Below are 27,750 nucleotides of genomic sequence, written 5' to 3' on the forward strand. Positions count from 1 at the left end.
GGTTTGTTGAAAGTGCAAAAAGGAAATTTGTACTTTTGAAGCTTGTCATTAGCACAATGCGTCTGTGGCGTTACCACGGCGAGTCCAAGTCGCCTGCTTCCCCGATTTAAACGTTGACAACACGATGGACGCTATGCTATTTAGACACTCTGGGAACGAAAGTTGTTGGAAGGAGAAGCTAATCAGAAGTATAGAGGTAGCTAGCTAGCTAGCCGCAGGGGGTGGAAGCTAGCCCGTTGTTGACATCATGGCAGATGCGACAACAAAGAAGACCAGGAGGGTTCGGTCGGCCGAGGCGAAGAAGAGGAAAAGGGACTTGGACCGAGTGAGAGACCGGACGAGAATCAACATCGGACACGCTTTTAAGGGTTGGCGAAAGCTACGGGAAGGTATTGGATGCAAGACAGACGAGGAACTGGCCTTCGTGCTGCTGGATTCGTAAGTTGTCATTTTAGGAATGGGAAAATGGCTTGTTGTGCCGTTGCGTTTCCGAACCTTTCGTGTTTTGTTGTGACAGCAGCGTATTTGTTAGGTTTGCATGCTTGCAGTGTCACTAAAATTTGCAGCACACCGTAATGATGAGATATTGCTTATATCAATTTACAGGGGGCCAAAATCTCTTCTAAGTTTGCAGTAAAACAAATGAAGGAATACCCTGCATTGTCTACAACGCAGTTCTTTACTATTACAAATATTACTGAGACCAAAGTTATCGATTTAATTCATTCACTCAAACCATCTAAGGCAAAGGATGTTTTTGGAATGGACACGAGCATGCTCAAAGATCTAGGTTCAACTCTTGCTCCTCCTATTGCCTCAATCATTAATCTTTCAATTTCATCTGGTCACTTTCCAAAGGCCTGGAAATCTGCTATTGTTACCCCTGTCTTTAAATCCGGTGACTCAACTTCTCTGAATAACTACCGACCTATAAGCATTCTTCCGGCCATTTCCAAAGTTGCAGAAAAATGGGTGTCAGAGCAGATTGTCCATTACTTAATCAGCAGCTCCCCCTCTCTCCATGCCATGCAGTTTGGTTTCAGATCCAAGCATTCCACTGAAATGGCTACATGCCTCTTCATTGAGAAAATAAAATCTTCTCTCGACAAGGGTGGAGATGTAGGGGCGGTGTTCTTGGACCTGAGGAAAGCTTTCGATACAGTAAATCACTCTGTTCTTCTTACCAAGCTCTCAAAATTTAACTTCTCTCGCAAAGCTGTGAGCTGGATTGAATCATATCTGCATGACCGAACACAATCTGTATCAGTTAACAACTGCAGATCAGAGTCTCTTAGGCTAACCTCTGGAGTCCCTCAGGGATCAATATTAGGCCCCCTTTTATTTAGTCTTTATATCAACGATTTGCCCACTGTTTGCTCTGAAGCAGAGTGCGTATTGTATGCAGACGACAGTTTTCTTTGTTCATGGTCGCTCCAAAGATACTGTTGCTGCTAAACTCACTAATACAATGTCCTGTGTCACAACTTGGTTGCAAGAGTGCTGTCTACAGCTAAACGTTTCTAAAACTGTAGGCATGTATTTCACTAAAACAAATAGAGTATCACCTGACCCCGACATACTTGTTAATGGAGAAAAAATGCAAATTGTCAGCCAATACAAATATCTTGGGTTAATAATAGATTCACAGCTTTCCTTTAAAGCCCATATTGACAAATTGTGTAAAAATATCAAATTAAACCTCACAAATGTTCATGCAATTCGGAATGAAATGTCAACTGAAGCTGCAAAAATTTACCTGCATTCAATGATTCTTAGTCACTTTAACTATTGCATAACCAGTTGGTCCCAGGCTGGTCAGAATGCAAAAAAAACATTGGAAGTTTTGTACAAACAAGTAATTAAAGTGATGGATAAAAAAAAAACAAGGCACTATCATCACTGTGCAATTTAAAAAAAATACAGTCTTTTAAACTGGGACAGTCTTCACATATTTGCAGATTTAAATTTGATTTATAAAGTACTGCATGATTTGGCCCCAGCTCCTCTGGCTGAGTTCATCAGCCAAAGAAACAGCTCTGAGCGTGTCACTCGAGGCTCTGTCAGAGGTGACTGTCTCATTCCTCTGCGCAGGAGCACTTTCAGTAAGTCAGCCTGGTCAGTGAGGAGCGCTGGTGAGTGGAACTCAGTACCTAAGGAGGTTAAACTGCTTACAACATACAAGGCCTTCACAAAAAAACTGAAAATGTGGCTAGTTAACACCTATAGCTGCCAACACTAAAAGACAAGTATGTTATGTTGTCTTTTTGTTATGATCAAAAAAATTATGGTTTTATTCTCTCTTAATAGTATAGTTTGATTATGTATCCTGTATTATATTGTCTTGTAGATGTATTTTACTGCTTTTTTACATCATGGCCAGGGGACTACAGATGAAAACTAGCCTTCTGGCTAATTCTGGCTTTTTTAACCATGTGTACTTCATGTGTTTTATGAAATTGCATTGTCCCCTTTCAAAAATAAACTGAACTGAACTGAAAATTAGTTTTATTTACTTATTTAAGGGAGGAAGGTGCGAAGAAAACAAGGATGTATGAAGGAAGGGGCAAATGGGGAATGAGTAAGTAAGGAAGAATTGATTGGATGAAAAGGAGGGAAGGAGAAGGGGGTGGTTAAGGGAGGACTATATGAAAAGAAGAATGAAGGGAAAAAAAGAAACAAGGATGTGAGGAAGGAACAATGAAGGAGGGTGGTGGTAAGGAAGGAAGGAAGAAAGGATGAGGGAATGGGAGGTAGGGGAAGAAGGAAAAAAGGAACCACAGATGTATGAAAGGAATGATTAAGGAGGATCTAAAGTAGGAAGGCACGACATATGAAAAGAAGGAAGGGTCAATGAATGCAGGAGGTAGGAAGAGAGGAATGGAAGGTATATAGTAAGAAGGATGGAAGGAAGGGGAACGTATACAATGACGGATGAGGGAAGAATGAACCAAGGATGGTATGAAAGGAAGGAATGAACCAAGTATGTTATGAAAGCAAGGAAGGACAAGGAGGGTGGGGAAAATTGAAGGTAGGAATGAAGGAGGGAAACAAGGATGGTTTGAAAGCAAGAATGGAAGTAATGAAGAAAGGGGCTAACCGCCACTTTTAGAGTTTGTTTTGGAAATATTTTCAGGAAACAATCTTGTCTTTTGTCATTTTAATGAAATCTTTGCAAAGAGAGAGGGAAAACAGAAGATGATACATCTGATGGCAGCTGCCGCCCTCCACTCTGAAGTACACAGAAGCACACACACCAATGGTTATACAAAAGAGAGAAGAAAGAAAAGTAGAAAAAAGAAAAAGCCACCTCAAACACACCGCCGCTGTTGTTTACATAAATGGCTGTCTCGTGTATGGCCTTGGAAAAAGGGGAGAGTACAGCCACTGAGGGAAGATGAGGAAAGGTACATTTGCAAAACACACAAGAACTATGAAATAATAAAAATAACACAGGAGCTGTTGGAATAAACAGAATATAGGCTAAATTAGTAATTTTCCCCACAACAAATCCCTCCTCTTGATAATATTTAAATAAACAAGAACAAAAATACTAAATACAAAGTCATCAAAATATAGGTTGTAGTCATTCATTCATTTATCTTCCGTTCCGCTTATCCTCACTCGGGTTGTGGGCGTGCTGGAGCCTATCCCAGCTATCTTCGGGTGAGAGGCGGGGTACACCCTGTACTGGTCGCCAGGAGTTTGAGGAAAAAGGTACGTTACAAATAGGAGAGGACAGTGTTAGCCGGTAATAAAACACGAAAGAGTGATGACAAGTTGGGAAATGGTAAAGGTGAAGTTGCTGCAGCCTGACAATCCAAGCGATTTTGAGAGCGTGCTACAGGAAGGCTGTAGAGAAATCGAGATCTTGGTACTTTCCCAGTCCAGCTGCACACACACTCATCTTTCCAAATGTGGGAGGGAATAGAACTGAGTGCATGCAGAACTTGGGAAGTATGCACACAATCACTGTCTGAGCAAAGTTATAGTCATACCGTAGGAAGTGAAATTAGTAGAGGTGGTAGCTATGCATATCGCATGCAAATCAAAGCAGCTTGTCATAGGTGTCACGTTTTTTTTAAGGTCGACTGTCAAAAGTGGAAGCATTGACACACACAATAAGCATGGCAGTTTATGCAAAACCATAGAGGGAGTTTGCTAACCCCCCCCCCCCTCCTTGGGACTCGGGACCGTAGGTGGAGGAGGTGGCGTTGGAGGCGAGGAGATGATGCGCAAACCCATGTAGCTCTTGGTTAGTCGGGAGAAGGACTTGGAAGGCCCAGCCAGCCGATGATGTTGCCACGTCTTTGTCAACACGACGTCGCCGTGTCCTTTTTACGCTAGCGAACAAAAGCAGACCAAAAGGTGTTCCTCTACTAGTCTGCTAGCTTGTTGCGTTTTAAATCAAAAGTACTTCAATTGATGCACGATGTAAAAAGGTTCCGCCACTGATATAAAAATGTTTTGGTGGTGTTTCAGGTATCAGAAGGTGACTACAAGAACATCTAGGGAATTTCCCTTGCCGACCATAAACGAGGAGTCAAATGGCTATGTTTGTGAACTCCAGGTGTCCTTTCTGCAGGGGAGTCTCCCATCTGACATTCCCGAGCCATTAGCAGTGTCTGCAGACTCAACACTACCCCAGCCTCAGTCAGGTATAACTACACAGCTAACAAACCTATTGTATTGATTAGCTGTTTTGAGTAAAGTTAATTTTGTGTTTTGTTTCTAAATACATTAATTATATTTGAAGTCCTGAAAAGGTGCAGAGACAGACCAATAGTACTGAATTGTTGCGATGTAGCTTTAAAACTATTTCACCATCTCAACTGGCCGGATTATTTTGGGCAGGGCTAAAAACTAGCCCAATGACAAAAGAGGGCTGGGGTGGTTACTTTCTAGCATGGGGTTCTGCCCCACTACATAACTAGTGCCGTCTATGGCTATTTGCTGGAATTGCTTGGCACATTTCTACCACCACTACATCGTGCATCAAGCTATGCCTACAACTAAAAAAAATCCAGCCAATCGCAGGGTTAACCAAAAATAAAATAAAACCATAAAACCGATATTAAATCTTAAAAAAAAAAAACTAATAACTTCATTACGACATTTTTATTATCAGTGTAGTCCTGATACTCCTTCCTTTGTGTATTAAAGGATTAACTCGACATGTTGTTTGTTGTTTTTTCTCGCTATTTTGCTACGCAAAAGAAGGACCTGTCAACAGCTCGTCGAGTTGTCGACAGCTTGTGTTCTGCGGAAGTTCCACTACCAGCTAGGAATGTGACCTGGGGTCATTTCGTCGAGTGTAAATATGATGATGTCAGACCTCAAAGGCATCCTTTTGTGTGTCATCGTTCAGAGGAAGTCATAAAATCAGAACCGCAGGATGAACACAACATTGATGAGCAGCTTCCAGAACAAAACCATCAGTTGAGCGGACCTGATGACGACTCAGAATTTCACACCAGTAGGTGTCTATTCCCTGTAAGGCCACACTGAAATACTTTTTAAATGTCATAAGTGCAGTACAATATAATAGGGCCTGCTCAAGACTTGAAATGAAAATACATCATATAAAAGTATATATTGTCAACCACTTTGTAAAGGCCAATACTGCCCCCTACAACAGTGGACTGAAAACAACAGACTTTTTTACATTGGGCTTGATTATCTTCTGTTTTAGCTTGTATTTATAGCCAAACAAGCTTATAAAAAAAATACACATTTTATGTACAGTACACCAATAGCTGCTTAGTTGTAAGGTGAATTCTACATACCGTGGTGCTTTGAGATACGAGTGACTTGACTTAGAAGTTGTTCGGCCAATTTGTATTTAAAAAAAATAATTCTTTTGACATGACTGTTTGGCCCTTTGCAAAGTTCTTCCCTCTACTGAGTGCTCTTTATAATGTATTAGATGCTTATGGAGAGGTGCCTGTTATCTGTACATTTCAGGGATGTGTGTAAAAAAAACAATGTTTATTTTGCCCCAGGACAGTCAAACTGGACGTTAGCTGAAGAGATGAGTGCCTTGAAAGAATCACAAGTGACGGTTCGCGTATGTGAGGAGTTAAAAATGGAGCCTCCTCTCAAGGATAGACGGGGGGAACGCCACAACAGTCACGAGGAGCCTTACGCTTGTCCTCAATGTGGCAAGATGTCAGAAAACAAAGACTCCTTAAAAACCCACAAGTGCTCTGAAGAAAAAGACTCTGATGCTGTGTCGCCTGCTCATGACATCACAGAGCCGCAGGACAACAATCCAGACTGCATACCAGACTTGTGTGTTTGGTACGTTTTTATTCTATGGCTCTGCTTTCAAATACACACCTGTTTACATTAGATATAAAAAGTCTACACACCCCCTGTTCAAATACCACGTTTTTGTGTTGTAAAATACATTACACCAAGATTAATACTTTTAAAATGTTTTCCACCATTAATGTAACCTATAACTTGGAATTATGAACTGTTCTAAATACCAGTCAGTGTTGGCACACACACACACAAAAAAGTTTATTTGGGTTAATCATCAAAATAATGACGCGTGTGGGCTGACTCCCATTTAAAAACATGACTTTGATGTGATTGGTTAATTCTGAACACAGCCACATCCCCAGTTGTAAGACACATTTGTTGTGTGCACATTATCTTGAGTTATTTTTAATTCCACTCTCAAAGATTTGAAGTTTGTAAATCACTTATCTTGGTTTCTTTTTGCTTTTTTAAATATATCAAAAATGTTTGAACAGGTGTGTGTAGACCTTTTATATCCACTGTAGGTACTGTATTTTTGCATAAATGGAGCACCATCAAGTCAGACCCTGGCGATTAGCAATTCCGATCTCAAAATATCCAGTTACTTGTTTCATTAATGCTGCCATGCAATTTATGCCACTTGAGAGCAAAAATATCGGCATAGAGCGGATGCTACTATTTGATGAAATAAGGTCTATATCTTGAGAGAAAGAAGTGCTGGAGCAGTAATACCCAAACAAAACCTATTAATATTGTTAAATATGAACCGTAGCAATTGTGCATCCACATCTAGTTTCTGTGGTGATTCTGTCCTCAGTCAACAGCGCCTCACCTTGAAATATTCATCTTATATTTCTTGGCTACAACCTGTTTGAGCGTGGTCAAAACTCACATTATAAAATGTTTTGTGGCATTTCAGGGATCACAAGAGGCTTAAAATATCGTCAGAGCAATGTCGCTCACAGAACAGCAAGGAAGAGAATCTCTCATCTGACACTCCAGAACCATTATCAACATTTGGAGACCCCCTGTTACTTTCTAGTAAGACTAAAAATTAGCCACAACAAGCTTTTGAAAAGTGGAGATGTGTCAGGATGTCATTATTATTATTTATTTCATAAAGTCATTTTGAAATTCAGACATTATGCTACGTATGTAGGATTTACAGTATTCTGGGTAACTTTTATTTCGTAACATCTTTACAGTTTTTCATTTGATTGTTTGATATTTATGTTTTAATTATTATTTAACCAGTTTTGCATTTTAGTATTTTATGGTAATGTATCTAATTTTTTTTTTCCACTTTTTGTCTAATATTTAGTAGGCTCATTTTTAAAAATAATTTATTTTTTTTCTAATTTTGGGGGACTTTTGAACATTTTACAATATTGTTTCTTAACCGTAGGTGTGAATTGTTTGTTTATATGTGCCCTGCGATTGGCTGCCGACCAATTCAGGGTGTAGCCCGCCTCTCACCCAAAGACAGCTGGGATAGGCTCCAGCACGCCCGCAACCCTAGTGAGGATAAGCGGTACAGAAAAGGGATGGATGTATCATAACATTGTTGAATTATTCTTTTTTACTTATATTTGCATATTTCTTATTGAGGACTTATTTTTTCCCTAATATTTGTGTATCTTTTTGCCAAATACAGTGGTGCTTTGAGAAAAGTGACCCAACCTAAGAGTTCTTCAAGATAGGAGCCGTTGTTTGGAAATTTTTGAACTCAACTCACTTCACAACGAGTAGCAGTTTGGCAGAGAGTTCTTCTTTAATGCCACCCCCAATTTTGACTTACTGTCAAGTTAAACAAAAAGAGAATTACACATTGTGTATTCAAAATAACCACAGCTTGGCCTTAGGAAAACTAACAAGTGCAAACAAAGAATGCAAAACATCATAGATGGGCTAACAAATAGCGATTTTGTGGTGTTAATAACATTTTAAGCAATGGCTATTTGAACACAAATGGTAGTGTAACACATGTAGATGGAGAATATAACAATACTCACTCATATATTATTTATCCTCTGTGGAGAACGACTAATATTACTGTGGTTTACTGAGTAGCGCTGGACAAATTAAAGTCATATGGATCATTCCACAGATGTGGTGAAATGTTACGAGCAATTATTAATGGAAAAATACGTTAAAAGGCATCAAATATTAACACACAACAGTATCGTCAGTAATCAGGTATCAATATGTAGATATAAAATAATATTGTATCAAGAATTTTCCACCTCCCAATTATTTTGCAATAAACCATGTCAAACGCATTTTTGTGGTTTTTGACCAGCGCCGAAGTGTGACATTTTAGCAGTCATCAACGGAAATAGGCACAGTGTCAAAAATATCGGCAAAATCAGGCAACCACTTCGCCAATATCTGCTAAAAGGGTGCGCCTCCCACTCAACAGACGTTAATGACATTCCACGGCGTGATTTCTTAGAGGCACTTATTAGAAATAGGCATCGTGCTCGTAACTTTGACGGTCAAAACGCCTTACGGGCAAGCGGCCACTCAATTTCTTAACTGTAAACAAACAACGACCATTTTACGACGGCTGTTTGGAATTGATGCAATAATCTCCAAAATTAATCATAGAAGGATCCATCAATTGCTTCCGAAGGAGTAGGAGACAACACTGACTTACATTTTTAAGTGTCGGTCATATTTTCGTTCGAGCGACTTGGACAAAATAACAAAAACGGTCGACTATTTTGCGACATCGATCACCCAGAACCATTTTCGGTTTACATACGACCAGCATACGGCAGCATTTGAGTTTCATGGGAACATGGAGGGGCTGGTAGAACCTGGTAAGTGTTTTCAAGAAAATGATGTCAAAATGTTACAAGTGTCAATCTCAAACGGTCAAGTTACTAGCAATGATGAAAAGCGAGTTTGTATAGAATTAGATGGTTTCTTGTTTGATTCGTTGAAGGAGAAATAATTGGTGAATTTCGACCGTTTTCTATCGCTAGTTCACAGGCTGTTCTCTGTGTCTCCTGACTGCACTGCTGACTCGCTGGTAATTTTGATAAGTCACAGCAGTGTAGAGGATCTGGTCATGATTACGTGCATACTTTAATCATTATTAAACCTGGATTCGGTTCAGATTATAAAGGCCTCCTGTCAAACGTTTTTAACTATCATTGATCAAAACATATGATTCAATTTGTTGATAAAAATGGCGATGTGTGGTGCACTGTGGATTGGTACTGGTGGTTGTAACATGACGTGGGCACTGGCAAAGTCTGCTGGTGTCAAAATTTCGCACAGGTCTAAATGGCTGTATTTTCGTTTACTAACACTGACTTGTGCAGAGACGTGTTCAGAACTAGGGTTTTAGCAGTAAAAATGGCAATTGTCAAACCTGAATTAAAATATAAACAACCTTAATGTTCCCTGTGATCTAAAATGTTGACTTTACATTGTTTATCATGTACAAACAATCAGATAAACATAGTTGGTCAAATGATTGAATTGGAAGTTAAAAATCCACTGAATTCATTCACTTATACCTGTTAGTATTGAGGGCCTTCATTTTCCATGTTGTATTTTTAGTCAATGTTACACACATCTATATTGGCCCTAAGTAAAACATTTTTACTCGATACTTTGCGGTGCATTAACAAGTTGGACATACATTTGTTTGTGAACCTACTCCAACCCTAGTATTTGTGTGAAAAATTCCCAAGGTTTACATACAATAAAAAGCTTTCCATGTTCATATCTAGAGTCAGTGTTACAAGCGACTACTGGTCAAATAATGGTCATATTAAGTAAACTATGTTTTTATCCCATGAACTGGTATACTTCAAAGAACTTTCACTAACATTTTTTCAACAAAATGATTCAAGTTCTTACATCTTTCTTATGTCACAAATTGTGTACCACCTCAGTGGAATGACCCATATCTCAATTCACCAGTATTTTTTTTTTTTTAGATATGATTGTGAACGTAGCCTGTTTGTGGTTAGATGATGTGCCCAAGTGACCCCCAAAATATCAGATTTACCCAATCTGACACAATTTATTTGTATTTATATTTTGTTTCATAGAGGAAACGAAGTTAAAACCTGGTGATGAGTGTCTTCAGAATTCGTTCAAGATGGAGCCGCCCAAGTCAAACCAGCAGAGGCACGGACCCAAGAAGATCTTCGACTGTCCGACCTGTGAGAGATTATTCCCATGTAATGCCGCGCTGAAGCGCCATGTTGTCATCCACACAGGGAAAAAACCTTTCAAGTGCTTCATATGCGGAAGAGGCTTCACGCAACGTGGAAACCTCAATACGCACATGAAGACTATTCACAAAGGTGAGTTGCGAAATAATGTTTTCAACCTGTGATGTCCAAAGTCTGGGCTGCCATCCTTCTAATAGCACGCAACTGTGCTACAGACATCATCTGAAGCAATTGAGAATCAATATTCATCTAATAACATGACTAAAGAATACATTATACTTATAAGTGATGCTAATTAAACGTGTATTCTCTATATCTCAGTCCAATGGTGAAAGGGTTATGTTTGAAAAAGCTTTTTCTGGTGAGAGACGGGACAAGGAACTACTTGGACGTGTCAGCTTCACATGCAGGACAAATTGATATTAATACTAAATTAGAGGCATTAGATGTGGCCGGAGAGGGATGAGTTTTCAAAAGATCATTTAAATATGTATTTTTTTACTGTCTGGACATGCAGAGAGTTTTAACATATATGACAGTGTTTTTTTCTCCCTAACTGCTTATTTCACCTTTAGGATCAATAAAGGACAGCTTATAAGTGGTATAGATAAGTAATGGATGGATGAATCCTCCTACACTGATGCATTGGTTTTAGCATGTTTATTAAATTAAAGGTGAAGAATGTCCAAGTGGCCCTTGCATCCTTCGGTTTTTCTTTATGCAGCCATTGGAGAAAAAGTATGGACACCCCTGTTTTAAACAGTTTTTCAACTTATTCAAGTGTGGAAAAAAACAATTGTCTTAATTTTGCTTTTTAGGAGAGTCACACTGGACGTTAGTGGAGGACAAGAGTCCTACTGAAGAATCGTCAGTGTCAGTTCACGTGTGCGGAGAGTGTGGAATGGACTTTTCTCTGAAAGATCAACTGGAGGAACACCGCGACATTCACAAGAAGCCTTACGCTTGTCCCGACTGCAGCAAGTCGTTCAAAAACAAAGACTCTTTAAAAATCCACAGCCGCTTTCACACCGGCTATTCGCCGTTTGCTTGCGTCGAGTGCGGCAAGACTTTCATCACGTCGTGTGGCCTCAAACAGCACGAGTTGACACACGGCGGCGAAAAAAACTATCACTGCGAGCAGTGTGGCAAAGCCTTCTTACAGGCCTCCCACCTCAAAGTGCACCTCAAAATTCACAGCGGGGAACGGCCTCACCTGTGCGCCATCTGCGGGAAAAACTACGGCAGGGCGGAAACCCTCAAAGTACACATGAGGGTTCACACAGGAGAGAAACCCTATGAATGTGATATATGCGGGAAGTCCTTCTGTTATTTCCAAGGTTATCGAGCGCATAGGATGATTCATGACAAGAAGCCAAAACCACCAACGAAACCTTTGGGGAGACCAAAACAACACATTGGTGAATGATCAATATCATCATCTGGTGAATGTATTTATTGAACACATCATGGTGCTGCTATGTGAATCGTTATGAGTATTAAGTTTTGGCTGTGAGTACAGAAACGTTATTTTCTTGTAGTTTACATTTGTTTATGTCCAATTAACTTAAAGAAGACTTCCAAGTCTAGTAATTTATATAACTATGGTGACAGCCATTCCTAATGAAAGGAATGCTTCATAAAGCCACAACGTGTCTTGTCTGACTTGTTTACTTGCTTCAGAGTAAAGTTGGCTGAACATCCTTCAAGTGTCATAGATAAGACAATGCGGATTAAGACTGTCAGCTCCTCTAACATCTTGCTATATTTTTCATTATTTGACGTTTGTATATTTAGTGTCGCCCACCTCAATTCCCGCGCTGGCTCAAATGGTGGCGCACCGAGAATGACGTAACGGACATGACGCAATTTACGTAGCAAATCGTAAAGGCCGAGCCAAGGTTGAGTGACTCAAAAGCGGGAGCTAGCATTTGAAGCAGCATGTCGGTGGGGAACACAAAAGAGCGTCTAAGACTAGCGAAAACCTGCTCGTCGTCGTTTTAAGGATAATTTGCAAAGAAGGAAAGCGACCGACGTAGAGGACAAACAAACAAACACAGATTTCTATTGGTGGTGTTTTTCCTCTGCAGAGAGCCCTGAAGGAACAACTTGGACTGAAGGCAGACATGGATGTCGCTTTGCAGCTAACGGGTCAGTGAGTAACTTGCTTATAAGACATTTTGAGCAGGATGTGTTGCTGTTACATGTACCGGATGAAGGATTTTATATTATTGGGAATGGTGCCAAAAATGCAATGTTGTTAGCAGCCTGATGTTTGCCACGTTGTGTTTTGTGCAGCAAAAACTTGGGAGAGCTAGCTTCAGCAAAAATTTAGTTCACTGGTGAAAATCAAAATAAACCGAACACCACGACATACATTAACACATTCGCAATTAGACTTCGTCCTCACGTACTCGTCCAGAGGTGGAACAAAGTCATTGCTTTGCAAGTCACAATTAAGTCTAGTTTCGACCCTCAAGTCAAATTGAGTCACGAGTCGAGACAAGCAATTCCTGAGTCAAGTCCGAAGTTGAGACAAGTCTCAAGTCCTACACATTTGAGTTTCAAGTCCTTTTGAGTAATTTTACCTAAATATAAATGTGTATATTTAATTAATATAGACTTGTATATTGAATATATACTTGTATATTATATTTATAATCCATATTCATTGATCAAAAAAAATTGATAAACAAGCGCACTGAACCTTTATAAGAAATTTTTTTGGGGGGGCTGATCGAAATTTATGAACCTCCAAAGACGATCATCAAGGGGGGCGCTTAGTTTTTACCCCTTCAAAACAGATCTGTAGTATGTTTTCCGTTATTCTATGAAAATGCTATGACTTAGTTTTCTCACTTATTTCTGCAGTTAAACAGACCTGTCACAAATGATAATTTGCATCCAGTAGTGCTGCAATTAGTAATTGAGTATCCTGACAATTCTATCAAATAATCAATTGGATAAAATATATTTTTGTTTGGTTAAAGAGTAATTCTGAATACATGAGAAAACGAGACATTTCACTTAATAATGAATGACCAATTGGTTTCTTCTTTTAGCTAACTATTTTTATTTTCACATTCTGCATAAAGCAGGAACTGCATTTTGTTTTTGCCATGCATTTCTTGTGAGGCAATTTCAAATACAAATAACTAAAACGAATATATAGAGATTTCAGTTTAAGCTTGGCATTTGTTCTGAGCATCAAAAACATAAGGCATGAATAAAAAGAGCAACACCTCTTGTTATAAGGGCACAATTTTATCCAACTGTTGTATCTAGGTCAGGACACAGGGGGCACTGCATAAATATATTACATCAAAAAGAGCCAAAGAAGAAAAGGACACTAAGAAGAGTGTAGCTTCATGTCAAATAGTTGTTAGCTGTGTGGTGATCAGTAAAGTTTTTTAAAAAAGAAAGAAATAAGACTGATTCTTGAGAATGTAATGAACAGGAAGCCCAGACAGTGCGGGGCCGACCCGCCGTGTAACTATTTCCATGATCGCTCACAAAACTAGCAGCTAGTGCTAACGAAAACAAGCATATGTGATGTTAAGCTGTGCGATTCCCACAATGTGATAGATTTTATTTTTTTTGCAATAATTAACGTCCTTATTTTTACGTTGTCGTTTCTGTGTATATTCCCAGTATTTTGAGGAATGTGTACCTCATGTAACTGCCATATTTATTGTTGGTTTATGTTACACTGTATTTTGTTTTCCTTTTTTAAAATAAAACCCTTACTTTATGTAGTGTCTGAAAGAGTGACCTGGTCAATTCCTGTACTTGAACATGCCCAGCGGGGTGTTAACTTTAGTATGGTGGAACACTTCCACCTGAGCGATAACTGTTAAAAACATCAACTTTATGGATACATCATTCTGATATTCCTGTAATAAAATAAACATTGGCATTTTGACCTATTGCGAGAGAGCTGCAGAGTGTTTGTTTCTCAATACTTTGGTAAAAGTGGCAAGTCTTTTCGAGTCAATGGGCTCGAGTCCGAGTGAAGTCACGAGTCATTGCTGTGCAAGTCGAGTTGCAAGTCTTGCGACATTTTGTCTAAAGTCATCAAAATCATGACTAGAGTCTGACATGAGTCAAAGTCATTTGATTCGAGTCCACACCTCTGCGTACTCCTAAGCATACTTTTCAGCATGTTCACTCTTTTGTCCACGTTCTCACGTGGGGTAGCCATCACAAACACTGAGAGGTAGGGAAGCTTTCGATTGGTGATAGCCTGGACGGTTGATGTTACCAACCATCTGTCTCCTGCTTGTTTTTACTAATTTACAGCTTCCATCATTTTCAATATAGTTACGAAAACAGCAGCCGATTCATCCACCCACCTCCATCATCACTTTCAAGCTCCGGCAATGGCTCCCAATCTAAGGTATAGTTTTTTTGCCTGTGCTCAAGACCGACATACCGCTTGAATTAGTAGCTGCATAGCTCTCGTGTTGTAAAATATCCATTTGGACTGAAGTTACTGAATCGATTTCTAGCCACTGAATAGTTTCAAATCGTATCGTTCTAAATGAACCAAAATCGTCCTTGAATCGAATCTGCAACCACTAATCGAATCATTGCTCAAACTAATTGTTACAACCCTCAAATTTAAACTTGTATCTCAAGGCACCACTGTATATTTAGATATTGTGACCGTAGCCTTGGATATATATTTGTTGTTGGATGATGTTTCCCAAGTGGTCCAAAGAATAGCAGCAGCATCCAATCTGACACTTTCTTTGTGTATTTTGTTCCATAGAGGAAACCAAGTCAAAACCTGGCGATAAACGTGAAAACATTTAGAATGCGTTCGAGATGGAGGCTCCCAAGGCAGACCAGCAGAGGCGCGGACCCAAGATCTTCAACTGTCCAACCTGTGGGAGATTATTCTCAAGAAACTGTGCCCTCAAGCGCCATCTTGTTATCCACACAGGGAAAATACCTTTCAAGTGCTTCATATGCGGAAGAGGATTCACACAGAGTGGAAACCTCAAAACGCACATGAAGGTTCACAAAGGTGAGAAGCGAAAATAATTCTCAGGGCATTGAAATCGATCATTGCAACTGGACTGTTCTGTTTGTCTCAGTTGCGGTCGATTCAATGTCCTGAGAATGAAATGACCTGGATGAATGAGAATATTCACAGGCAAATGAAAAGCATGTTTTAAACCTGTAGTGTCCAAAGTCAGGCCCGCGAGATGTGTGTAAGTTTACTTAAAATATAAAAAGGCTTATGCGTCTTTATTTTTCTCACAGCCTGACGTATCAGATTAAACTTTTTCTAAGTCAATTAGGATTACCAACATTATTTCTATTTGCTAAATGTCAAAGATTTTATTTTTAAGATAATTTTTCATTACTTTCTTCGAAGTCAGAAGTTTACATACAGTAAGATTACAATGCCTTTAAACCATTTGGCAAAACCCAGATGATGATGTCATGTCTTTGGAAGCTTCTCAACCTGAAAAAGTTATGGAAATTGAAAATAAATTTTCCAGGTCCCTGAAAAATTAGGGAAAAATAACATTTTCTCTGGACCCCTGGCCACCACAAAGCGCAGAGAAATTCTATTTGCCTGCTCATCTTACAGAAATCTGTGATTGATTGATTTTATTTTATTTTTTAAATAAATAAATTAAATAAATACATGAGTACTTGCGATATGAGTGGCCCGCCTTTCAAATCGCCATCCCCTTTTGGACCACCCAGCCCAACACCCCATACAGTTAGATGCCTGGGGACACCCCCCCCCCCCCCCCCCCACACACACACACACACACACACACACACACGCACAGTCTGCACGGCCCTGGTTGCAGCTCCTTGCAACCCTGAACACGATAATTGGATAAAATAATTCAAGAGGAATATTTAAATTTTCGTAACTGCTGTAACGCCTGAATTCCCCTCTGTGGATCAATAAAGGATATGTTATTAGTGGTATACAAAATAGATGGATTCGTTTTAGCATGTTTATTAAATTAATGGTGAAGAATGTCAAAGTGACACTTGTATCCTTCAAGTTTTCTGTATGCAGCTTTTGGAGGAAAAAAAGTATAGAGACCCCTGTTTTACATAGTTCTTCATCTTATTCAAGTGTGAAATAACAATTGTCTTTTACTTTTAGGAGAGTCAAACTGGAAGTTGGTGACGGATAAGAGTCCTACTGAAGAATCGTCAGTGACAGTTCACGTGTGTGGAGAGTATGGAATGGACTTCCCTCTGAAAGATCAACTGGAGGAACACAAAGACAGTCACAAGAAGCCTTACGCTTGTACCGACTGCGGAAAGTCGTTCAAAAACAAATACTACATAAAAATCCACAGCCGTGTTCACACCGGATATTCGCCATCTGCCTGCGCTGAGTGCGGCAAGACTTTTGTTACATTGTGTGACCTTAAGCAGCACAAGTTGACACACAGAGGCAAAAAGAACTACCACTGCAAGCAGTGTGGCAAGGCCTTTTTTCAGGCCTACCACCTCAAAATGCACCTCAGAACTCACAGCGGGGACCGGCCTCACCTGTGCGCCATCTGCGGGAAAAGCTACAGTAGGGTGGGAACCCTCAAAGTGCACCTGAGGGTTCACACCGGAGAGAAACCGTACATGTGTGACGTATGCGGTAAGTCCTTTTATTATTGCCAAGGTTATCGAGCGCATAGGATGATTCATGACAAGAGTCTAAAACCACCAACGAAACCTTTGGGGAGACCAAAAAGACACATCATTGGTGAATAATCAATATCTGTTGAACATACTGTGATTACTGAACACATCATGCTGCTGATATGTGAATGATTATCTTAGTTTTACATTTTGGCTGTTAGTACAGAAACATTTTCTGTTTTTTTTTGTTTTTTGTTTTTTTTGGGTACTTTGAGAAGCCTGTCCCCTTTTGTCCATTCCAACTTTAAAGAACAGTTGTAATTATACATAACTATATCGTGACTTTGACATTCCCAATAAAAGGAATGCTTCATAAAGCCATAATGTATCTTGTCTGAATTATTGACTTGCTTCAGAGTAAAGTTGGCTAAACATTCTTAAATTGTCTGAACACAGACCAGGGACGGGCAACTGAAATGATAGTGGAGGCCACAATTTTTTTTTTTGTCAGCGATACCAGGGGGCCCACATCGGACTGTGCACTTGCTAACCAGATGTATGACAAAAATACCATTTCTAATTTAAGGCCTAATTTAAGATATGTGTGTCTTTTTTTATTATTATTATTATTAAACGTACATCACTAGCTTAATTCGTTTTCAAATGAAAAAAGATCCACTCTTCAACAACTACTAGTTTAAAGCAAACAAACAAAAACACAATGTGATTTTTATTTTTTTTCCCCTAGCGCAAGGGGCTCTCACATTACAGGAGCATATTGCTGCCACACCAGAAAAAGTTTATCTTGTTATAATGTGATATGTTTCACATTATAACATGATAAAATTCATGTTATAACGTGATAAGTTTCACAACGTGATGTTTCACATAACGTGATAAATTTCGCTTTCGTACTCTCATAAAAATTACCATCTAAAACTAGCACAAAACTGCTGAAAAATAAACCAAGTTTGAAGGCAGAATAAAATTGTGTAACATTTTCAGTTGGTTCCTGGCCAAAATCGATGTTTGTGTTATCATTGGTGCATTCTAATCTCTGTTGAAAATCTGATGTATTGCTGCTTTTCAAATGTCGTGTATTGATGGCATATGCTTTGGCGGTGACCAAACAGTAATCCTCATGAAAATCGGTTGAGAAATGCACACGTTACAATTTTATTTCAGATATAATCCATAAATTTTTTTGTTTGTTTAAAAAAAAAATATATATATATTTTCACCCAAGCCACTACAAGAGTAGATAACAAAATGCTGATTACGCCTATCAATTTCTGACACATCTTGAGAGAGTGAGAGAGAGAGCGGGAGAGAGAGAGACTATCCTATACATTCCCGCGCTGGATCACTTGGTGACGCTGTAAAATGACGTAAAATAAATTACGTATTTTACCTACGAACTGGCATGCCCAAATATGGACCGCGCCCAAGTCGACTGAGCCTTGAGAGAAGGGAGAACACAATATGTCGGAGGAGAACCCCCCAAAACGTCCGAGACATGTTGCAGAAGTGGATCCTACCACAAAGAAAAAGCCTGCTCGTCGTTCGGCTGAAGGATTATTAGCAAAGAAGGAAAGTGACCGACGTTTAAGACAAACACGGGTTTGTCTTGGCGTCGCTTTTGCTCGGTGGAGAGCACTGAAGAAAAAACTTGGGCTGAGAGCAGACAAGGATGTCGCCTTGCGGCTGTTGGATCAGTAAGTATCCTTATTTATAAGAGATTTCGAATAGGATGTGTTGCTGTTGCATGTATCAGACTTAGTAGTTAATGTTGTACGAAATTGTGTTATAAATGTCGTTAGCCGCCTGGTGTTCGCTACGTTGTTTGTGTCACGACAGACCATGACTAACCATTAGTCAACGTCATATCGAAGCGACGGAGGTTTTGTTAATAGTGCTGAATTTCAGCGTTAGGGGGCGCCAGAAGTCGCGGATTATAGCTTTCAGTGTCATGCATTGCCGTGGATGGAAATGTCGACCTTTCCAACATGGCAGCTCGTAGGCACGTCGGTTAGACGGCGGCTATTACCATACTCCGGATAATCTCCACTACCGCGGCAGCATAATGCATGACTATGGATTTACAATGAAGACAGTTACCCCGTCGACGAGAAAGCGAAAAAGGCAATTTAAGCAGCGGATCATTCAAAAGAGGATAAACATCGGGCCAGCCTTCCCCAGATGGAAAAAGCTCATGAGAGAAAAATATTTTAAAAAGGACGCTGAAGTTGCCATATTTCTCCTTGACAAGTCAAATGCCTAAATTAGCTCAAAGTTTTGTTATACAGTGTTGTTTACCACAGTCGCCATAACACAATATGGGCCAAATGTGCTGTATTGGCCGGTGACGACGATATAAAGTTACATCAAAAGGTAAATTGATAATATTACCCGAGTAATTAGTACATACCTGTACTTCTGACGATCATAGTGCGTTTACAGACTGGTTGAAGAGCAACATTGCATTTTGGTAACATTCGTTTGTGTTATCAAATTTTAGCTACATTCTATATATATATATATATACACACACACTAATGATGCGATGCATTTTATAATATGAAATCACTAACCTCTTCACCTATATATTTTTTGTTATTATTATTTTTTTAAATATACGACGGTAAATACGTGTTTGAACACTTGCCTTAGTACTATAAATGTGATGTAATGGTGTTAGCAGCCTGGTATTGGCCACGTTGTGTTTACGAACCGAACACTAAAAGCGTGGAGCGCTAACTTGAACACAGTTTGGTTCACTTTACTGAAAACAAACAAACAAAAAGAACACCACAACATACAGTCACATGTGATTCGCTAAGCGTGCTTTTTTTTTTTCAGCATGTCTACTTTCACAACCATCTGTCTGCTGAGTGTGTTTACAAATTTTCAATACAGTTATGAAAAGTGCACCCAGGAGTCAATGTCGCCAAGCCCCAAAAAGAACAGCAGACGACACATCCAACCTCCTCCACCACCAGCGCTTTCCACTTCCACCAATTTCTCTGAATCTCAAAGGTGCAGTATATATTTGTTTTGCTCTTTGCGAGTAGGTAGTTCAAGACAAACATACATCTTGAATTAGTAACTCTCTCGTGTTGAACTTGTAAAATATCCACACGTGACATGTCATTGTCTTATGCAGACCAAATGTGCTTGCTTGTTAATCACAATAGACCAAAATATATTTGCACTTGTGCGTATTGTATTTTCAACGTGATTTAATAATGTTTGCTTTATTCCTGTTTCCTTAACTGTAGATGTATAATTTTATATGTACTACATTGTAAGACAATCCCGAATGTGGATATAGTATCAATGCAATAATAACAAAATCATTACTCGTTTATATAACACGGATCGATGGATATCTTTACAGCTACTAGTTCGATATAGACTCCTGAGGCTGCTTCAGGTTCAATTACATGTTAGGTCAATTACATATTATTCATACTATGGCTACATATACATAATTTAATCTATTATTTTTGGAATAGATTAAAACGGACTACTACCCCCCCCCCCCTATAAATTGATTGTCATTCAGTTACTGGGTTGGTCCATAACATGTCAGAAAATAAGCAAACATTTTGATCGTTGTTTTCCAAAGTAAAAGCAGTTGTTATTTTGATTAAACACAAACGATACTAAGTGTGCTTTCATGGAGGACTACAAAAATCAGAATATTTGTTAAGAGGCTAAAGTTAAAGGATGTGGACAATACCATTACAACCAATGCAATGACTTTCAATTATTAATCCATTCTCAAAATAGTTGCCGATTCGTTTTATAATCTATCAGGTGTCGTTTAATTGATATGTCGTTCCACCTCTAACAATAATAAATAAGTGTAATCAAATGACATTTGTACACAGTGCCTAATTGTGGTGGTTGGCGAGCATACTCAGTATGGTCGGACAATAACAGAAATCTGAATTTAATTCTATCTGTCCTTTTGACATTAATATTCAAACGCAACAGTTTGTCATTTTCCTAGTTAGTTGTATTTTAAATTAGTGTTCCCAGCTACTTCAGTGGATGCTGGATGCAAAAAAAACAGTTCTGTTGTTCATCAAATATGTTTTGGTGGCGTTTTAGGTATCAGAAGGTCACTACGAAAACATCTGAGGAATGTCCCTTGCCGGCCATTAAAAATGAGTCAAATGGCTACGTTTGTGAACTCCAGTTGTCCATTTTGGGGTGTCTCCCATCCGACGCTGCCGAGCCATTAGCAGCGTCCGCAGACTCTGCACTACCCAAGACTCTTTCAGGTATGACTACACGGGTAACAAAGCTATTAATGAGCTGTTCTGAAAACTGTAGGTCGAAAGAATTACAATTTCAGAAATTCTTTTTGATTCCAGGGAACAAAATGTATAAAGAATTATGTCAGATTCCTGGGGAATTCCTCAGCGAAAAACTCTAACTGACCATAGTAACCAATCCGGTAAGATGAAGACAGGAAGTTGTACACAGTTTGTTTGAATAAAATGTTTGGGGAAACTATGCCCCTTAAGTCACAGTTTGGACTACCGTCACAAGACTACATTTCAGAGTGCAAAGGAGTATTATGGCCACAGGGGAAAAGGAAAAAATGTACTATGAGATTAAAGTCCCTCTAATGTGAAGATACGTCTTCTAAACTTGACTCATCATAGAAAACACATTTTAAAAATCCGCAAGTATATAAAAGGAGGCTTTAAACTCATGAAAAATCAAGCACTTGTCTCTGCTCTCAAATGCGATGGGCATTTCCACTGACGAGAGGCGCTAGCCACCTGTTAGCTTGCGAGCTAACAAGCTTCTGGGGCTCCTCTTGGCCATCGGACGGGCGGTGGGGGAGGGGACTCATGCCAGATGCCCAAATGGGTCACTGGGTGCCGTTTTAGCCACGCCCGAAAAAAATCATTAAAACTGAAATGGTGAAAAACAGTTTGTTTCATCTCCAGTCCCCAAATCTCCACAATTCAGTACTACATAGTTCTTAGGCTTTGTTTATTTTCGGGGAATTTTATTTTACGTTGTATATTTTCAATAGTTATATTTTTGAGAGAGAGAGATGTCGAATTTTGACATTGACAAGTCGTGTATTTTCGAGATTATAAAGTTGTTTATTCTTGGGACTTTTTTGAGGGGGAAAACTCACTTTTGAGATGAAGTGAATTTTTTTTTTAGGAAAAATAAGAGCATTATTAAAAGAGAGGTATATTTTCGAGATTGCAGTTGAGTATTTTCAAGATTCAAATGTTTAATTTTTTTAGATATACAAATTTGTTTCGAAAAAATACTCTTCTTTTTTTAGATAAAATAAAATCATATTTCAGCGATTCATTGTATATTTTCCAGGAAAAATGTACAGTAATCCCTCCTATATTGCGGTTCACACATCAGATTTGTTTTCGTACACTTTTTCCTTTTTTTTTTGTTCTGTGTATTTTGGGTGTAATATCACTGTCGACCACTACATGGCGACGCACTATTTTGTTTGACACTGTAAACTAGCCGAAAGAAGAGTGAAAACAGGAAGTAGTTTGGCTCAGCCTCGTTGTTGCTGACAAAGAATCTGCTATATGCGTAGCCTACTTTTGTATTCGGCAAAATGGATCTAAGCGCTTCCAATGAAAAAGACCGGCTCAAAGCAACTGTGGGAACTTTACATGTCTACAATGTCTTTTTCTAAACACACAGTCATCACAGAGCCACCAAAGATTACAATTTTCAAAGTTTTGGTTTCGTTCGTGTTTACATATTTGTATAAATAAATTATATACATTTATTTTACTTTTGTCTGAAGACACCAGCAATAAAGAAAACTACAGTTTTGCAAGTTCAGCTCAAAACTGTCATATCATCAAACCGTGGTCATGATCGTTAGCGTAGCTTACACAAGAAAGTCAGCTATCCCGTTTTCCGGGTTTGGTCATGTGATGTTCCGCATATAGCGGATTGTCAGATTATTGTCTTTCATGGGTTAAGTAAATTTATATGTTTTTTGACAGGTTGTGTTTGCCCTTAGGGATTCCACTGTACAAGTTAACAATGCATCCTGGAGGCATTTTGTGAAGCGTAACTGTGATGTCGTCACCCTTCAAAGACATCTTTTTGTGTGTCTTCGTTCAGAGGAAGCCATAAAGTTAGAACCCAAGGATGAACACAGCATTGATGAGCAGCTTCCGGAACAAAACCAGGAGGCGTGCGGACCTGGCGGGAGCTTCAAATTTCCCACCCGTAAGTGGGGTTGGGCATCGTTTGAATTTGAACGATTGTGGTTCCTCATTTCGATTCCGGTTGCATATAGGGAGGGGATTGTCAGATTGTCCGTCGTGGGTTAAGTACATTTTTGAGTTGTTGACGTCTTGTTTAACTAAGTTTAACCACTGTACAAGTTAAGAATGTATCCTGGGGTCATTTTTTTCGAGTGTAACGATGATGACATCACCCTTCAAGCACATCTTTTTGTGTGTTCAGAAGAAGCCATAAAGTCAGAACCCAAGGATGAACAGAGCATTGATGAACAGTTTCCGAAACAAAACCAGGAGCCGTGCGGACCTGATGACAACTTGGAATTTCCCACCCGTAAGTAAGGTTGGGCATCGTTTGAATTGGCACGATTCTGGTTCCTCATTTCGATATTTGATTCTGTACAGCAAATTGTCAGATTATTGTCCGTCATGGGTTAAGTACGTTTCTGACTTGTCGACATCTTGTTTGACCTCAGAGGTTAGAACGTATTCTGGCGTCATTTTGTCGAGTGTAAATACGATGACGTCACCGTTCAAAAACATCTTTTTGTGCATCATCGTGCAGAGGAAGCCATAAAGTCAGAACCCAAGGATGAACACAGCATTGATGAGCATCGTCGGGGGAAAAAACAGGAGCAATGTGGACCTGACGACGACTTGGAATTGCCCACCCGTAAGTAGGGTTGGGCATCGTTTGAATTTGAACGATTCTGGTTAATCCTTTCGATTCAGTTTCCGAACGAATTTCGATTCTTTTAGGGGACAGGGTCAAAAATATTTGCATGGTTTAATGGTATTCAAACTATGGCCATCCATTTACTTAGTGGCCCAAAGCATAGACTAAAATGAAATTTTTTTACAGCCCGTGTCATTTGCTTGGATTGTACTACAGCACAGGTGTCAAACTGGTGGCCCGGGGGGCCAGATCCGGTCCGCAACATCATTTCCTGTGGCCCGCGAAAGCAAATCATGTGTGTCAACTTCATGTTTCTTGTGAAAATACCAAAATTACTGTCTTCTATAATGTTTGCAATATTACAATAATTTTATGTTACCAATCCCCCTTTTAAAATAAATGTGACAATAGTTGAAATTGTTTTTACTGGCTTCTGATTTTAAAAGTAGTTATCCATCAATTTGTTGTGTATATGTCATTATATGAGACAATAACTTATATGGTTTCACTGTCATAACGGCCCTATGAGGGAAGTCATAACTACAATGTGGCCGTGAAAAAAAATAAATTAGGGTATTTATTTGTGGATTAAATCCTTTGAACTTCTCTATGAATTTTTATTCTATTAACTTTGTACTTTATATTAACTTTACTGTAAATTTCTCACAATGTCAATTGTCTGCCCTACAAGGTGACTGACGTAAAATACACATAGTTCAGCATCGTTACAATAGGGAATGACTCACTCCCTGGGCTATTTCTGTCTGATCTCTTCCTGACAAACTCAAGACAGGCTTTGATGTGAAAAGAAAATGAATAACTGATGCGAACAAACTCCTCAGGGTGCCTGACATAAAATACATCATATCGAATCGATAACTTTGTCGTTATAATGTATTTGACGTTTGTGGAGAGGTTTCTGTCAAATCTGTGCCTTCCAGGGATGTGAGTTAAAACAATGAATGTGTCTTTGCCCCAGGACAGTCAAATTGGACGACAGCTGAGGAGATAAGCGCCGTGAAGGAGTCACTAGTGACGGGTCATGTATGTGATCCTCTCAAGGATAGACCGGTGGAACGCGACAACAGTCACAAGGAGCCTTACGCATGTCTGGAATGTGGCAAGACGTCACAAAACGAAGACTTTTTAAAAACCCGCGACTGCGCCCAAGAAGACTCTTTTGACGAAGACTCTGATGATATGTCTCCTTCTAATGACATCACAGAGGAGCAGGACAGCGATCCAGACTACATACCAGGTGATTGTGTTTGGTATGTATTAATTTTTTTTTTGCTCTGCTTTCAGATAGACATCTATGAAGAGTAGGTATTAAGTCTACACACCCCCTGTTCAAATGCCAGGTCTTTGCCATATAAAAAAATTTAAATTACCCAGATCAATAATTTCAAAAGTTTTTCTACCATTTAGCTTTGCAAATGAATTACAAATACAACCCATTCAAAAATACTAACATTCTAAGTTTTACACTAAAGTTTCTATCAATATATAACATTACCATGAAGGGATTCATACTGTGATATGAAATTTAGGTCATATCGCCCAGCCCTAGTTCTGTCCTCAGTCAACAGTGCCTCACCTTGAACTCTTAATGATGTATTAAGTGGCTTGTACCTGTTTGAGGGTGGTCAAAGACTCGTGTTGTAAAATGTTTTGTGGCATTTCAGGGATCACAAGAAGCTTAAAAAATCTTCCAAGCAACATTCCTCACTGAACCCCAAGGAAGAGACTCTCTCATTTGACACTCCAAAGTCATCAAAATCTGGAGACACATTACCTTCTGGTAAGACTGAAAATTTGCCACAACAATCTCTTGGAAGAGCTGAAGTAGTTCAGATGAAAAAAAAAAATACAAAATCTACCATGACAACTAAACTTTCAGAAAATTGCAGTATGTCTGAATTTCATAATGACTATGTATGTGGATTATAATTTTGGTTCAAGTTTTTCATTTTAATGTTTTATGTTTGTTTATTATTTAACCATTTTTGTCATAGTTTAATGAAAACATTTTTTTTCTACTTGTGCATTTTCTAATTTTGTTGTAATGTTTGTAGTTTATTTTTTTGTTTTTTTCAATTTATATTTGTAATCTTTTTAATTTTTTGTCTAATTCATAAAATTTTTGAACATTCTTCCGCATTTTGTCTTGTTGTGACATTATATTTTGTATTTTTTCCGAATATTTGCATATTATTTTTTGTCCATAGGTTTTTTTTTTTTTTTTAATTTCCTATTGTTTTAAAATTTTTTTTTTTTTTTGTATCTTATTGTGTTTCTGTATTTTGTTCCATAGAGGAAACAAAGTCAAAACCTGGCGATAAACACGATGAGCACATTCAGAATCCGTTGGACATGGAGTCAAACCAGCAGAGGTGCCGACCCAAGAAGATCTTCAACTGTCCGACCTGTGGGAGATTATTCTCAAGAAATTGTGCCCTGAGGCGCCATCTTGTCATCCACGCAGGGAAAAGACCTTTCAAGTGCTTCATATGCGGAAGAGGATTCACACAGAGTGGAAACCTCAAAACGCACATGAAGGTTCACAAAGGTAAGAAGTGAAGAAAATCCTTCTTACATTCAGTTGAAACCCAAAGTTTACATATACTATATAAAAAGTTTAGCTGAATGGTGGATCTGTATACCTTTTTGCTGTACAACAGGGGAGTTTGGAAATACTCCCTCTGCTTATTTTACATTTTCTAAATTATTCTGATGTTTATTGAAAATGCAGCTGGACAGAAAAGGCTTTTAGGGGACAGACAGAGTGGACAAGTGTGATAAAACAATTGTCTTCCTTTTGCTTTTAGGAGAGTCAAACTGGATGTTAGTGAAGGATAAGAGTCCTACTGAAAAATCATCAGTGACAGTTCACGTGTGTGGAGAGTGTGGAATGGACTTCCCTCTGAAAGATCAACTGGCGGAACACCGAGACAGTCACAAGAAGCCTTACGCTTGTCCCCACTGCGACAAGTCTTTCACAACCAAAGACTACTTGGATATCCACAGCCGCGTTCACACCAAATACTCGCCGTTCGCCTGCGCCGAATGCGGCAAGACTTTCGTCACATCTTGTAGCCTCAAGCAGCACAAGTTGATGCACCGCGGTAAAAAGAATTACCACTGCAAGCAGTGTGGCAAGGCCTTCTTTCAGGCCTCTAATCTCAAAGAGCACCTCAAGATTCACAGCGGAGAGCGGCCTCACCTGTGCGCCATCTGTGGGAAAAGTTATCCCCGGGCGGACACCCTCAAAGTGCACCTGAGGGTTCACACGGGAGAGAAACCGTACATGTGCGACGTATGCGGGAAGTCCTTTTATTATTTCCAAGGTTATCGAGCGCATAGGATGATTCACGACAAGAAGCCAAAACCACCGACGAAACCTTTGGGGAGACCAAAACAACACATGAGTGAATAATCGATATCATCTGGTGAACATAACTGTGATTACTGAACACATCATACGACAGCTACGTGAATGGTTATCTGAGTATTAAGTTTTGACTGGGGGGGGAGAGAAACATTTTCTTGTAGTTTACTTTTGAAAACCTGGCGCCTTTTATCCATTCCAATTTGAAGAACACTTTACATAACTACAGTGACTTTGACATTCCATATGAAAGGAAGGCTTCATAAAGCTGCAATGCTTTCTGAGTAATTAAACGTTGGCTGAACATCCTTCAAGTGTCATGAGACTGTTAATTAAGGGCTATAAAAATAATAT

At 39.1% G+C, this 27,750-nt stretch overlaps 2 protein-coding genes and 1 long non-coding RNA gene across 9 annotated transcripts; 2 read left to right on the forward strand and 1 right to left on the reverse strand.

Annotated features, from left to right (window-relative positions):
- Window positions 1-244: 244 nt before the first annotated feature.
- LOC133477271 (oocyte zinc finger protein XlCOF6-like) lies at window positions 245-17,474 on the forward strand. Of its 5 annotated transcripts, none has more exons than XM_061771855.1 (11): window positions 245-438; window positions 4,480-4,655; window positions 5,366-5,490; window positions 6,005-6,297; window positions 7,184-7,305; window positions 10,332-10,589; window positions 11,276-11,875; window positions 12,545-12,605; window positions 14,754-14,850; window positions 15,226-15,483; window positions 16,594-17,474. In XM_061771855.1, exons 1-10 carry the CDS (start codon window positions 248-250, stop codon window positions 15,469-15,471), a joined length of 2,169 nt encoding a protein of 722 aa, XP_061627839.1. In that variant the 5' UTR covers window positions 245-247; the 3' UTR covers window positions 15,472-15,483; window positions 16,594-17,474. The 5 variants fall into 5 exon arrangements, with proteins under 5 accessions (XP_061627839.1, XP_061627841.1, XP_061627840.1 ...); XM_061771857.1 differs by having other exon boundaries at window positions 14,775-14,850; XM_061771856.1 differs by having other exon boundaries at window positions 5,366-5,473; window positions 6,000-6,297.
- LOC133477274 (uncharacterized) lies at window positions 3,143-12,285 on the reverse strand. The gene is made up of 5 exons (XR_009788270.1): window positions 12,262-12,285; window positions 10,350-10,443; window positions 8,000-8,061; window positions 3,308-3,384; window positions 3,143-3,229 (listed from the first exon to the last, which is right to left on the reverse strand). It is a non-coding gene; the product is annotated as an uncharacterized LOC133477274 (long non-coding RNA).
- A 1,021-nt stretch (window positions 17,475-18,495) lies between the features above and the next one.
- On the forward strand, window positions 18,496-27,705 carry LOC133477270 (zinc finger protein 260-like). 3 transcript variants are annotated; one of them, XM_061771852.1, is made up of 10 exons: window positions 18,496-18,787; window positions 19,932-20,108; window positions 21,189-21,361; window positions 23,211-23,318; window positions 23,562-23,666; window positions 23,898-24,005; window positions 24,988-25,279; window positions 25,694-25,809; window positions 26,323-26,577; window positions 26,837-27,705. In XM_061771852.1, the coding sequence occupies exons 1-10, from the start codon at window positions 18,555-18,557 to the stop codon at window positions 27,442-27,444; spliced, it is 2,175 nt and encodes a 724-aa protein (XP_061627836.1). In that variant the 5' UTR covers window positions 18,496-18,554; the 3' UTR covers window positions 27,445-27,705. The 3 variants fall into 3 exon arrangements, with proteins under 3 accessions (XP_061627836.1, XP_061627835.1, XP_061627838.1); XM_061771851.1 differs by having other exon boundaries at window positions 18,497-18,787; window positions 23,559-23,666; XM_061771854.1 differs by having other exon boundaries at window positions 18,497-18,787; window positions 19,989-20,108; window positions 23,559-23,666.
- The last annotated feature ends 45 nt before the right edge of the window (window positions 27,706-27,750 follow it).

Source organism: Phyllopteryx taeniolatus, chromosome 4 (assembly GCF_024500385.1).
Source record: "Phyllopteryx taeniolatus isolate TA_2022b chromosome 4, UOR_Ptae_1.2, whole genome shotgun sequence".
Classification (NCBI taxonomy): domain Eukaryota; kingdom Metazoa; phylum Chordata; class Actinopteri; order Syngnathiformes; family Syngnathidae; genus Phyllopteryx; species Phyllopteryx taeniolatus.

Bases quoted from the DNA above. Each gene is read 5' to 3' on its own strand.
- LOC133477270 (XM_061771851.1), top strand. From the start codon at position 18,555: ATGTCGGAGGAGAACCCCCCAAAACGTCCGAGACATGTTGCAGAAGTG. The intron at 23,319-23,558 runs GTAAGTGGGGTT...TTGTGTGTTCAG, and splicing joins GAGCTTCAAATTTCCCACCC to AAGAAGCCATAAAGTCAGAA. The intron at 25,810-26,322 runs GTAAGACTGAAA...TTTGTTCCATAG, and splicing joins TGGAGACACATTACCTTCTG to AGGAAACAAAGTCAAAACCT.
- LOC133477271 (XM_061771855.1), top strand. From the start codon at position 248: ATGGCAGATGCGACAACAAAGAAGACCAGGAGGGTTCGGTCGGCCGAG. The intron at 5,491-6,004 runs GTAAGGCCACAC...GCCCCAGGACAG, and splicing joins CCAGTAGGTGTCTATTCCCT to TCAAACTGGACGTTAGCTGA. The intron at 12,606-14,753 runs GTCAGTGAGTAA...ACTAATTTACAG, and splicing joins TGTCGCTTTGCAGCTAACGG to CTTCCATCATTTTCAATATA.